Source organism: Zingiber officinale, chromosome 6A (genome assembly GCF_018446385.1).
Source record: "Zingiber officinale cultivar Zhangliang chromosome 6A, Zo_v1.1, whole genome shotgun sequence".
Lineage (NCBI taxonomy): Eukaryota > Viridiplantae > Streptophyta > Magnoliopsida > Zingiberales > Zingiberaceae > Zingiber > Zingiber officinale.
The window spans coordinates 104,853,144-104,866,139 of NC_055997.1; the positions used below are offsets into that span (position 1 = coordinate 104,853,144).

General features: G+C 37.4%; 1 protein-coding gene across 1 annotated transcript; it reads right to left on the minus strand.

Annotated features, from left to right (window-relative positions):
- Positions 1 to 298: 298 nt before the first annotated feature.
- On the minus strand, positions 299 to 1,419 carry LOC121997235 (REF/SRPP-like protein OsI_017815). The gene is made up of 3 exons (XM_042551552.1): positions 1,266 to 1,419; positions 944 to 1,180; positions 299 to 796 (listed from the first exon to the last, which is right to left on the minus strand). Exons 1-3 carry the CDS (start codon positions 1,308 to 1,310, stop codon positions 383 to 385), a joined length of 696 nt encoding a protein of 231 aa, XP_042407486.1. The 5' UTR covers positions 1,311 to 1,419; the 3' UTR covers positions 299 to 382.
- Positions 1,420 to 12,996: the final 11,577 nt, after the last annotated feature.

Below are 12,996 nucleotides of genomic sequence, written 5' to 3' on the forward strand. Positions count from 1 at the left end.
TAAAAATAACATTTTCTATTTTTCTTCAACATTACTTTTTGTTAAATTTAGATGAAAAATTCATAGTCACGTGTAATAAAATAAAACGATTTTTCTATATATATATATATATATATATATTTTCAACTTGGAATAGAAGCTGAAGACAAGAGCAATAAGTTGCAATAAGTTACACCAACAAGATCAGACAAATAAATACAATAAGCTCGAATCCATACATAGATTTCACCAGAATACCATCATGTATATGTACCACAGAGCATAGAGCATATCGAAGAAGAACCCTTTTTTTTAAAAATTTTTGACAAAGTTAATATAATTTTATAGATAGATAATATATGAAGTAAAAGAAATATTGCCGAGTAGCTCAACCTCTGCGAGATCAATGAGCGGTCACCTCGTCGGAGAAGACACGGCCAATACGCTCCGTGGGGACGAGGGGGAGGTAGGCAGAGACCGCATAGCCCTTGTCGGCGGTGTAGGTGACCGCCTGGTTGTACTTCTCGGAGAGGTGAGCAGCGGCGGGAACGACGACCTGGGCCACCTGGGGGACCAGCGGAAGGCGGTTCAGCGACCGCCAGGCAGACGCAGCAGCCACCTCCGCGGCAGGTTCATACTTGGCGTAGAGCGCCTTCACCGCCGGCTCGTACTTGGCGTACACGGAGTGGGCGAGGCCAGCCGTAGAAGCGATCAGGCCGGTGCGCTGGACCTCGACGGCGGCTGACCTGGCCATCGCCGAGGCATCCTTCACAGCTGAAGGGATGCGTCGCTCTACCTCCTCCACCGATTCCCCAACCTGCACAAGAGTGTGCATTTTAACAAAAAGATCTCTTTTTTATTCAATCGCTCTGTTGCAAAAAGATCTCTTTTTGATCCAATCGCCCTTTTTGATTCTTTTTGAAAAAACCAACAAACAAGAGGAATAAGATAAAAAAAAATGAACCATTTGGTCGATGAATTTGAGGAAGTCGAAAGGAACATCATGAAACTTGTCATAGACGGGTCCGACGACAGTTTTGACAGTGCCCTCGAGGCTCTGGACGCCGGGCTTCAGCGGCCCCGCGCTCTCCTTGGAAAATCCATAGATCCGAGAAGCGTAAAGCACCGTCTGGATGGCTATCGCGTTCACGAACTCCAGGTACCTCAGCCTCTCGCGCTCCGCCTCCGTCCCCGGTTCGGGCTACATCAACACACCGATCGGATTCTTCGCATTCGAATAAATCAGAAACCGAAATCGAATTGAACGAGATTTTCAGGAGACTTACAGAAGAGGAGAGGTGGGCGATTTGGGGAAGCGATTCCTCGGCCATCGTTGAATCGAAAGATGGAATTTGGAGAGACGGAAGTTTGAGGGAAGAAGCGAAAATGAATTGGGGAAAGAAATGGATGGTTCGGGGTCGTTATAAAGGGAGGAGACGATCGGACGGTGGGGAAGGGTTTGGACACCGAGTGGCGTTACAATATTTGGTAAGCGTGTCGTGGGTGATTTCGCATTGACGACTTCGTGACGAAGGAAACGATACGTCGGCTCCGCCTGTTTTATGCAGACGGAATCAGACGGCAACATCACGCACCGACTAATGGTTTATTTGAAAAAAATAATTAAAAAAATTACAATCGAATAGTCCGTATAAATATTTAAATAATCTTAAACTTTGTTAAAGTATATAAATATTTATATATTATTTTATATAAATGCCATTCGTTCGTGCAAATAAGGATTCATTTATAACAGTTAAAAAATATCATAATTAGTCATTTCTAAGGCAAGGCTTCTCTTTAAAAAAAAATTATTTTATGGTAAATTTACTGTTGTGTATTTATTAAAAAAATACCATTTGAAAAGTCACCTACGTAAAATTATATATTAAAAAAAAATCTCTTCATGCTACGTATAACAATCAATTCTTTGATTAAATTACTCTATTGACATAGGATCGGAGATTGAATAGGAATAAGTTGGATTTGACTATTTAATTCCACTAAAAATATCAATTGACATTAATTTAACAGATATCCATAAAAAATTAATCAAAAGTAAGTTAGATTTACTTATCGATTTAGTCCATCGATAGTTGATATTAATTGACTGATATTAATTAAAAATGAAACACAAATAAATCAACTCAAATGTTCGATTCGACTGATGAAGTCAGTCAATAGATGATTGATATTAGTTGACTAATATCGATCAGAAATTGAACATAAATAAGTCAATTCAACTTCGAGATTCTATTGATTGCTATAAGTCAATTGGTTGGATGAAATAATTGATTGATATTTAAATTATTGATAAAATTAGACAGATTTTAGAAGGATAAGAAGTTGTTCGATGACATGAATGGGAGATTATATCAATTGATTGATGGGGTGTATTAGTTGACTTGATCTTTGAAATGAAGCTTGCAATTCAGTTCAAGACAAGTACTCGTATAAAAGGAAAAAGAGTTCTATTTGAAGATAGACCTTCCATCTCAAGCTGAAGTTTTCGTAACTAAGAAATTCTTGAGCTCAATCCATATGCTTGGTGTAAGCATTTGAAGAAGAAGAAATCAACATTACTCAAGAAAATCATTGTAACTTTTTCTTGCTTCATCTCTTTTTGTATTACCAAAAAAATCGACGCGCTAGAAAAGAAGAAGACCGGCGGAAACGTGTGCACGTAGAGGAAGAGAGAAAGCTGTGGATCGAAATAGTAAGCTTGAAATAAAAGAGATAAGGACTTACTAAATTGCAGACTCTTCTTATTGCAAACTTTAAGTTATAATTCTCTTCCTAAGTAGAGCTCAAGGGACACTTGAATGCTCTGCAAAGAAATACAGACACTCCTTATATAGAGGAGGAAAGAGAACTCTAGGTACACAAGGGGCCCCATAGTCAAGTTTCTCTTACTCATCAGATAAGAGTGAATCTTATGAGGTGTCCTAAAGATAAGGTGCTCTTATCTTTTCGTACGCACCTTTATCTTTACAGCACACAAAGTAAACTTTACAACTTAGCTACTTTAGACGAACGATGGTGGTGGTTTAAACAGGATGTAGTTGGGGCACCTCGTCCGCTAGACTTTAAAATTATTCATTCTTCTAACAACAACGCTGAGTAGGTTGGCTGCTAGCTCTAATTGCTGGTCCACTTGCGTTGTAGCAGGATACCAGTTAGACCACCAGTTGTCTGACGTGCTTAACCTTTGACATTCCTTGCGCTTTAGAGACTGGAGTATTCGTAGTTGTTGTAGGGTATTGGTGGCTCGTATAGTTGCGTGATGTTGTAGTTGATGTAGCTGCTCTCTGAGTCATTGATCTTCATCGAGGGATATTGGGTACTGCCTAAGCTTCTACAATAGTTTCTGGTACGGTTCAGACATAGGATCGGAGATTGAATAGGAGTAAGTTGGATTTGACTATTTAATTCCACTGAAGATATCAATTGACATTAATTTGACAGATATCCATAAAAAAATAATCAAAAATAAGTTAGATTTACTGTTCGATTCAATTGATGACATTAGTCCATCGATAGTTGATATTAATTGACTGATATCAATTAAAAATGAAACACAAATTAATCAATTCAAATGTTCGATTCGACTGTTGACATCAGTCGATAGATGATTGCCATTAGTTGACTAATATCGATCGGAAATTGAACATAAATAAGTCAATTCAACTTCGAGATTCTATTGATTGCTATAAGTCAATTGGTTGGATGAAATAGTTGATTGATGTTTAAATTATTGATAAAATTAGACATATTTTAGAAGGATAAGAAGTTGTTCGATGACATGAATGGGAGATTATATCAATCGATTGATGGGGTGTATTAGTTGACTTAATCTTTGAAATGAAGCTTGCAGTTCAATTCAAGACAAGTACTCGTATAAAAGGAAAAAGAGTTCTATTTCAAGATAGACCTTCCATCTCAAGCTGAAGTTTTCGTAACTAAGAAATTCTTGAGCTTAATCCATATCCTTGGTGTAAGCATTTGAAGAAGAAGAAATTAACATTCCTCAAGAAAATCATTGTAACTTTTTCTTGCTTCATCTCTTTTTGTATTACCAAAAAGATCGACACGCTGGAAAAGAAGAAGACCGACGGAAATGTGTGCATGTAGAGGAAGAGAGAAAGCTGTGGATCGAAATAGTAAGCTTGAAATAAAAGAGATAAGGACTTACTAAATCACAGACTCTTCTTATTGCAAACTTTACGTTATAATTCTCTTCCTAAGTAGAGCTCAAGGGACTCTTGAATGTTCTGCAAAGAAATACAAACACTCCTTATATAGAGGAGGAAAGAGAACTCCAGGTACACAAGGGGCCCCATCGTCAAGTTTCTCTTACTCATCAGATAAGAGTGAATCTTATGAGGTGTCCTAAAGATAAGGTGCTCTTAAATTATTCATTCTTCTAACAACATCGCTGAGTAGGTTGGCTGCTAGCTCTAATTGCTGGTCCACTTGCGTTGTAGCATGATACCAGTCAGACCACCAGTTGTCTGACGTGCTTAACCTTTGACATTCCTTGCGCTTTAGAGACTGGAGTATTCGTAGTTGTTGTAGGGTATTGGTGGCTCATATAGTTGCGTGCTGTTGTAGTTGATGTAGTTGCTCTCTGAGTCATTGATCTTCATCGAGGGATATTGGGTACTACCTAAGCTTCTACAATAGTTTTTGGTACTGTTCAGCCAGTTGGAGAGGTTGCTGAAGACCATCGTCATCTCCATTTGGATTTTCATGCTGGGCTTCATTTCAAGTTCCTGCAGTGCTGAGGGGATTAGCTCTAGCCCCCCAAGAAGTTGTTCCGACCATTCTGAAATAACAAGACAAGTTATTAGACGAGATAATGCATTGGCTAATTGATTGTCTTTGCCTTCAATATGTTCAAATTGTATTGGAATGTCGGTTCCTGTAATGTAATCCGTGAAGGCGAGCCATCTCACTCTGGAGGGCTTATTAGTTGTTGTCTTCCCAAAGAAGCTAATGATTGCCTAGCAATCGGTCTTGATAATTAGCTGCTTCTTATCTACATAGTAGATTTTGAGGCTTCAAGTGTATTCATGATGGCGTGTATTTTCGTGTCAATTGTTGACTTTATAGGAGAGCACGTGCTGCTAGTATAGGCACATATTTTTTCAGAGGTCATGGGGTCAAATTTGCATTGTTTCCATTTGCAAATGCCACCCCACCCTTTGAGACATCCATCAACTTCCAACACAATGAAACAATCTTTCAAGGGTACCTCTAAGTCAGGAAGCTTTTTGACTGTTTCTTTGATTTTCTTGACTAACGACCAGTCTTGGAAATTCATTCTTCGATCTCCTATTGGACTAGTCTTGGCATATAACGGGCTCAACAGTCGTCCTAAGTTAGGAATGTAATTTCGAGCATAGTTTAGTATTCCTAACCAGGATCTCATGCCTTGTTTGGTTAAGACGTCTTCTTCCTTAAACTCAGTTATCTTGGTGATGATGTGGGGTTGAAGCTTTATCTTTCGGTTGCCTAGTACTGTACCAAGAAACTCTATCTCCGGAACTACTATCTTCATTTTTGTAGGACTAAATACCAGTCCATTCCATTGACATATATTGAGCATAATCTTCAGACGCTTCCTATGCTCTTCCTCGTTTTGAGAGAATACAAGGATGTCATCAATGTAGATGACGATGAAATTTTCTGTCCCTTTGTTGTAATATTGTTGTAGAATGTTTCTCAGCCTTCGTATTTGGTTTGAGGAGGAAATTGTTAGAGTGTATACTAAAAGCCTAGCTTTTGTATAAACATTTATTTAGAAATAAAGAATCACAGTGGTCAATATCTACATTTATTTGTTAAATGTAATTGTTTAATTAATTTATATAGTAGACAACATGGTGTGTGGTGTCACACACAGAAGATCATGTTGACGGTTCTTTATAAATTATAAACAGTTGCTTACAACTAAGATGGAAAGGAACAAACCATCGGAATAGTCGTAGTGTAATTAAGTATTAGTTTATCTTGATTAATAAATTACACTGGTACACTCTAAGTGTATTGAGTAGGACCATTTAGGTAAGTTCTTTTTGTACTGACTTCGTAAAAGAACTAGACCTTAGTTATATGGAAGTGTGTGCTCTTAATCCTAATATAATAACAAACACATATATTTAATATTTATTTATTTGACTTATCAATGGGTGAGATTTAACTCGATGAGTCAATAAGCCCGATAAGTTAGGAAATGATATTACTTATAGTGTGTGTTGTTGATTATAGAAGGAATCTATGTCCTAGTTATCTAGGTTGAGAATGTCTCCAAGAGGAGCTCATAAGGATTGACATGTTAAACCTTGCAGGTGGACTTAGTCCGACATGACAATGAGGTTGAGTGGTACTACTCTTGGAGCTAGATATTAATTAAGTGAGTTGTCAGTAACTTACTTAATTAGTGGGCATTCGTTATCTTAAACACAGAGAGACTAACACACTCATAATAAGAAGGAGCCCATAATGTAATTTGGGATTGGTGCGGTAGTGCGATAATAACTCTCTAGTGGAATGAGTTATTATCGATGAACTTGAGTTGTGTGTTCGGGGCGAACACGGGATACTTAAGCTCATCGGAAGGCCAAAACCAATTTCTCCTCTAGGTCCCTGTCGTAGCCTCATTATAGCCTTAAGTCCATCCAAATATAAGCCCATCTTGGTGTCCAAGAAGGGGGCCGGTCCAATGCTTGGTGACCAAGTAAGGGCCGGGCACATCCTCTTCTATAGGGGCCGACCCTATTGCTTGGTGATCAAGCTAGTAGGGCTGACCACAATAATTCAAACAAGGAGGGTTGTTTTAAATTTTTAAAATCTTCTCTTTGTAGAAAACTATAAGTTTTAAAAGAGAGATTTTAATTTTTTTAAAACTTTCCTTATTTGAATTAGGCCACATGTTTTAATAGAGAGTTTTAAAAGTTTTAAAACATTCATTTTTTAACCATCCTTATGGTTTAGAAAAAAAAAAGGTATATAAGTTTTAAAATTTAAATTTTCTATCATCATGTTAAAAAAAGAAATTTTATAAGAGAAGTTTTAAATTTTAAAACATGGTTTTAATTTTTAGAACTTTCCTTTTTTAACTCCTACTTTAGGAAAGAGAGCTTGTAAAATTTTATAAGAGTTTTTCTTCTTATAAAATTTTATAAAAAAATAATATTCCTTTCCTATTATAGGGGCTGACCACCCTTGCTTATATTAAAAAAATAAAATCATCATCAATTAATTTTGATGATTGATTCAATCAAGAGGAAAGAAAGGAAAAATTAAAAGGGAAAAGGAAAACCATGAGGAAGATTTTAATTTTTGTAAAAATTCTTCCCTTATTTGCCTTGGGCAAGTAATATAAAAGAAGGGGTGAGGAGGCCTCATGAGACACAACTCTTATTCTCTTGCTTGGAGGATCTCTTGGTGGCCGACCCTCTCTCTTCTCCCTTTCCCTTTTGCTCTCTTCTCCTTGGTGGTGGTGGTGGCTGGATTTTAGAGGAAGAGGAAGAAAGCTTTTGAGTGGTGTTCATCTTGGAAGATCGTCGCCCACACGACGTCTAAGGCGAGGCAAGGAATACGGCAGAAGATCTCGAGGTCATTAGTTTACAAAGAGAAGGTATAATTAGTAATTATTTTCCGCATCATGCTAGTTATTTCTTTTTGTAAGAATTCCAGACACAAGAGACATTAGATCTAGTTTTTTGAATAAGTTTTTCAAGTTTGTGTTTTCTTCTTTTTCGAATTTGTGATTCGATTGTTCTTTTTGGTTAACCTAGAGTTATTTAAGGAAATTAAATATAGCTTTCCTTAAAAGGTTTTGTCTAGGCGGTGGTGGTTGCTCCCATATTCAAGAAGGCCATGTGCCTCGCCATGCAGTCCTGGAAGTCAATTTTAGAAATTAATATTTAATGGAATTAATAACATAGGTGGATTTGAATCAATAGTGTTAAGTTCTGCTTGTGATTCAAATCTAAACCATTAAGAATAAATAAGTTAAATTTGGAATCAATGATGTTAAGTTCCGTCTGCGATTCCTAATTTAACTTCTAAAGAACACAATAGTTTATTTAAGGAAAGGTTCGACACTTGTACAAAAATTTTTGTAGAGTCGAACCGGTACGTTTTTTTAGGACTAACCAACAGAAATCAATAGAGGTAGTAGGAAGCTAAGTTAGCTTTGGGCGTAGTTGCCTTGGGGAGGCGGTGAACCTAATAAAACCAACTTGCTAGTGTTGTGTGTGTGCTTGTTTTATTTTCGCTTTAACTTTCTATTGGCGAGTTCAATCACTGAAGCAATTAGAGCTATTCTACCCCACCCTTTTTCTAGCTTGCAAGGTCCTAACAAGTGGTATTAAAGTGAGGTTGCACTAGAGGATTCACATCTAAAGGAGCAAACCTTCAAAGAGTAAAAATGTCTTTGAAAGAGGGCCACAACACTACTCTACCGCCTTACTTTGAAGGAAATAACTTTGTCTGCTGGAAGAGCTGCATGAAACATTATCTCATTGTTGACTAATGAAATTCAAATATCTTCATAATATATGATATTTTCCACTTTTGGTCTAAGCCTCCATGAATTTATTTTAGACTTTATCCAATAGACCTCATACTAATGAAGATATCTTTCATCTTATAAATTCGTGATTGATCCTGTCCGAAAGTCAATGAGATGAAAAGTTGGGGATGTGATGCTCCCGCTGACTGCCTATGGACTCCGCTTCGCCCTACAAGACAGATGACGTTAGTGCCGAGCCAGGGAAGGGGTCCCCGACATTGGCCCTCCGACGCTCAAGTCAGTCACCGACGATAAAGTAGAAAGCAGAGCAATAAGAACGAAGACTATAGCGTAAATAGTGTATCCCGCATACCTTCGCCGATGCTTGGACCCCCTTTATATAGAGTTCTTGTAGCGCGCGTGCTTATTTCCCCAGGCAAGCACGTGTCTCGAAGTTTTTCCTGAAATCAGTAAAGTGTCGCTAACACAATATCTTAACGAGCTGAGCATATCTTTGATATGACAGTGGAAACTTCCGTCGTATGATATTCTTGTCGACTATGCCCGGTATCAATGACACTAACTCCCAAAAGAATGTCGAGAGATAATCATAGTGGGTCTTCAATGGCTATCTAGCCGACCATCTAGCCCGCTCGGCCGGAGCTTCTTCGATCGATCTACCTCAGATGGCCCTCCCTGTGTAGGTCGGGTTTGGTAAGTGGCAATCTCCGTCCGAACGGCTTCCTGGCCTGCGGCCAGCATCGAGTCTGGTATCCAAGCTGAGCGAGATAGCTGCTCGGCCAAGATTCTATCTATAGTCTTCTCCTCTGTTCGACATCCGACAACAAACTCGAGCATTGGCTGTTTGTCATACCTCCTTGAGTCAAAGGTAGAGTCAGGCCGGAACCGTCTCCCCCCGGTCGGCCACCTGATCTCCCGATCGACCATATGATACCCGAACGTTGACCGCCTTTACTTGGACCTCCATCGTGGCAACTGACCCCTGCTGGGTGGACCCCTCCTTATCGCCGCATCAGTGATCGTTTCTATGTATTTCTAATATGAGATTTTGATTGTATTTTTAACAATCCTTCCCTCAAATAAAGGGCTATCATTATTCTTATGGTTCAGGCTCTCCTCAAGCTCATTTGTCTATACTCCAATCGAGGTCACTCCTCTCCATTGCGTTTGGGAGTGCACGCCTTACATAAATTGCTTGGAGCACCACCTGCTTCAAGAGTTCATCTTGGATTTAATGGGAGCCCCCATTTCCTTAGTTTGAGGTCAATATTCCACCTACATGGTTCGATCTAGACCATAACTCTTTGATATCACTAGTTGACTAATGGAATTCATATATTTTCATAATGGTATGATATTGTCCACTTTAGACCTATAGCCCTCATAAATTTGTTTTTAGATTTTACCCACAAAGTCTCATACCAATGGAGATATCTTCCATCTTATATGCTCATGATCTTTTTCATATATTTCTAATGTGAGACTTTAATTGTATTCCCGAACACTCATGACTGAGATTGACATGTGATTCTATGTGATCGAGGATTTCACTGGGCCAACCTTGGAAGATGACAAAATTCTAGAATCTTCAAGATGGTCTGATGATCAAAAGTGGAAGGAATAAGAAAATGTCAAGGCAATCATTACTCTTCAATTTAGATTGAGCTTGTGGCAAAAGAAAGTTGGTCCATTCAAAAGTGCTAAAGAGTTGTGGGATAAGCTAATTGATCTAAATGAAGGCACCAAAGACTCTAGGATTGCAAAGAGAAATCTTCTCATCAACTAAATGTAGAATTTCATAATGAGAGAAAGTAAAATAGTGAGTCAACTTTATGGAAGGTTCAAGAAACTTCTAAATGAACTCCATTTCATCAAAGAAAGGGTGGAAAATAGAGACCTCATTAGGTATATACACATAAATCCTTTTCAAGACGCTCACTATGGTTATCAATAGTTAATGCTTATAAGGTTTCAAGGAATTTGTCTATTGCCAAACTAGATGAATTATTTTATGAATTGGAATTGCATGAACAATCTAATGTAAGCCATAAGGAGAAGAGTATAACTTTGGTTGCAGATGATAAGGTCAAGAAGAAAAATAAAGAAAAGAAGAAGGAAGATTCCTCTTCCGATTCCAAACAAGGAAGTGATAGCAACGATGATCTATCATCCAACAAAATGACAAACTTTTTCCAAAAAATGATGAGGCACTCTCGAAAATTCAATAGGAATGATGCTAAGAAAATGTTTAGTAACAACAAAAAGAATGGTCAGTCTCCAGTAAGGTAAAAATCCAAATATGATATTATTTGTTTTGAATGTAACAGAAAGAGTCATTACAAATATGAGTGCTTTGAATTAAAAAACAAGAAGAAAAGATGAAGAAGAAGAAGAAGAAGAAGAAGAAGACATTGAAGGCCACATGGGATGATTCCTCTTTCAGCTCATCAGAGGAAGAAAATGAAGGAATATTTCAAGGCACTTGGCACTCATGGCATTAGACAATGTTGAGAACAGTGATGATGAAGAAGAAATTCTTAGAGAAAATATGGAATCCTCAAGTGAGCCATTAACTAGTGATAACAGGGCAATTTCTCTAAAGTTAGATAAGCTATATTCTAAAAATTGCATTTTTAACAAAAGTTTTATCTAAATCAAAAAGTAGAGTTGAAGAGTTACAAAATGATTTGAAAATGTGATATGTGAGACTTGCATGCATCATGAGAATGTTACTACCCAAATTGATGAGCTTAAAATTGAAAATGCATTTCTAAACCTATAAATTGATGATCAAAGAAAGAGTTAGTGCAAGGATTACCAAAATTAAAGTTTCAAAAGGATAAATTATGTGATGCGTGTCAAATGGGTAAACAAATTAAGGCTATCCACAAAGGTAAAACTATTGTGAGTACATCTATTGTATTAGAATTATTACACATGCATTTGTTTAATAGTTGTAAGTATGCTTCTTTGAATAGTAGTAGATATTGTTTGGTTTTACTAGATACATTTGGATATTTTTCTTAAAGCATAAGGATCAGACCTTAAAAGCATTGATTGTTTTTGTAGAAGAGTAGAAAATGAGAAAAATCAAAAAATAAATCCATTAAGAAGTAATCATCGAGGTGAATTTGAAAATGATAGATTTATTAATTTTTGTTCATAAAATTGATATAAGCATGAATTTTTTTACCCCTAGGACACCACAACAAAATGAAGTTATTGAAAAAAAGAATAGGGTGTTACAAGAGGTCAATAGGAGCATGTTGAATGAATATTTACTTCCTAGCTACTTGTGGACCGAAACAATCAATACAACATGCTATGTGCAAAATCGAACTCTAATTCATAGGGTTTTTAGATAAAATAACACACAAATTGTGGTTTGGAAAACCTCCCACAATTAAATTAGAGTGTTTGGATATAAGGTATACATTCTAAACACTAAAGTGTTGGGTTTTTTGGGCTACAAAAATCACTTTTTGCATTACGGAAACCCCGAAATCCCCATGCCACGGATCCGTGCGAAGAAATAAAATTTCATATACATGTTTTCTAAGCCTAGATCTACTTTAGATCTACAAGATAAAGAGGTTACCCTTGATGCGAAGCCCTTCGCGTAATCCCACTCGTCCTAGGTTCGTCGGATCTCGAGAGTATCAAAGTAGATACTCCTCTATGTGTATCCACACAAGCAAGAGATGGAGAAAACAACTAAAAGGTGTGCTAGCACCCTTAGAAGTTTCGGCCAAGGGAGGAGAGGGAGAGAAGAGAAGAGCTTGAGGAAGAAGAAGATGGAGTTACCACACAAAATGAAACTCCTCACACACTAAAAAAATGGCTGACCACATTCAAGAAGGGGTTTTTAAACCCCATGGGATATCAAGAGTCACAACTCTTGATCTTCCTCATGATGTGGCACACACATGTGCTAATCTTGATGATGTGGCACATCATCATTAGCCCACTTAATGCCAACTCACCAATGAGGTGGCAAATGGTCAAGTCAAACTTGACCCTTCATCTTCCTCTCAAGTCAAGTCAAACTTGACCACTTCTCTCCCATGGTTGATCTAATCTAACCATTGGTTCAAGTCAATTTTAATTTAATGAATCTCTATTCATTGAATTAAATTAATTAAATAAGTCTAAGTCCAAATTAGATTCACTTAACACATGAACCAAATTGAGTCCAACTCAATTAGCTCAATTTGGATTACTCTTAATCCAATTTGGTTCATCACATGAACCTAATCCTTTAGGTTGATCAAATGAGCCTAATCTCCATCTAATTGCCCTTTGTGTGTGACCTTATAGGTTCTTGTAACGTTGGCAATGCTCCTAAACCCATTTAGAAGCATAAGTAATGAGCAGTATCTAGCAACACATCATTACTTACCAAGTTACAAGAATGTTGAGATCCAACATCACCTTGTGACTACTAATTGTGACTCTTCACAATATATGGCAAGTGT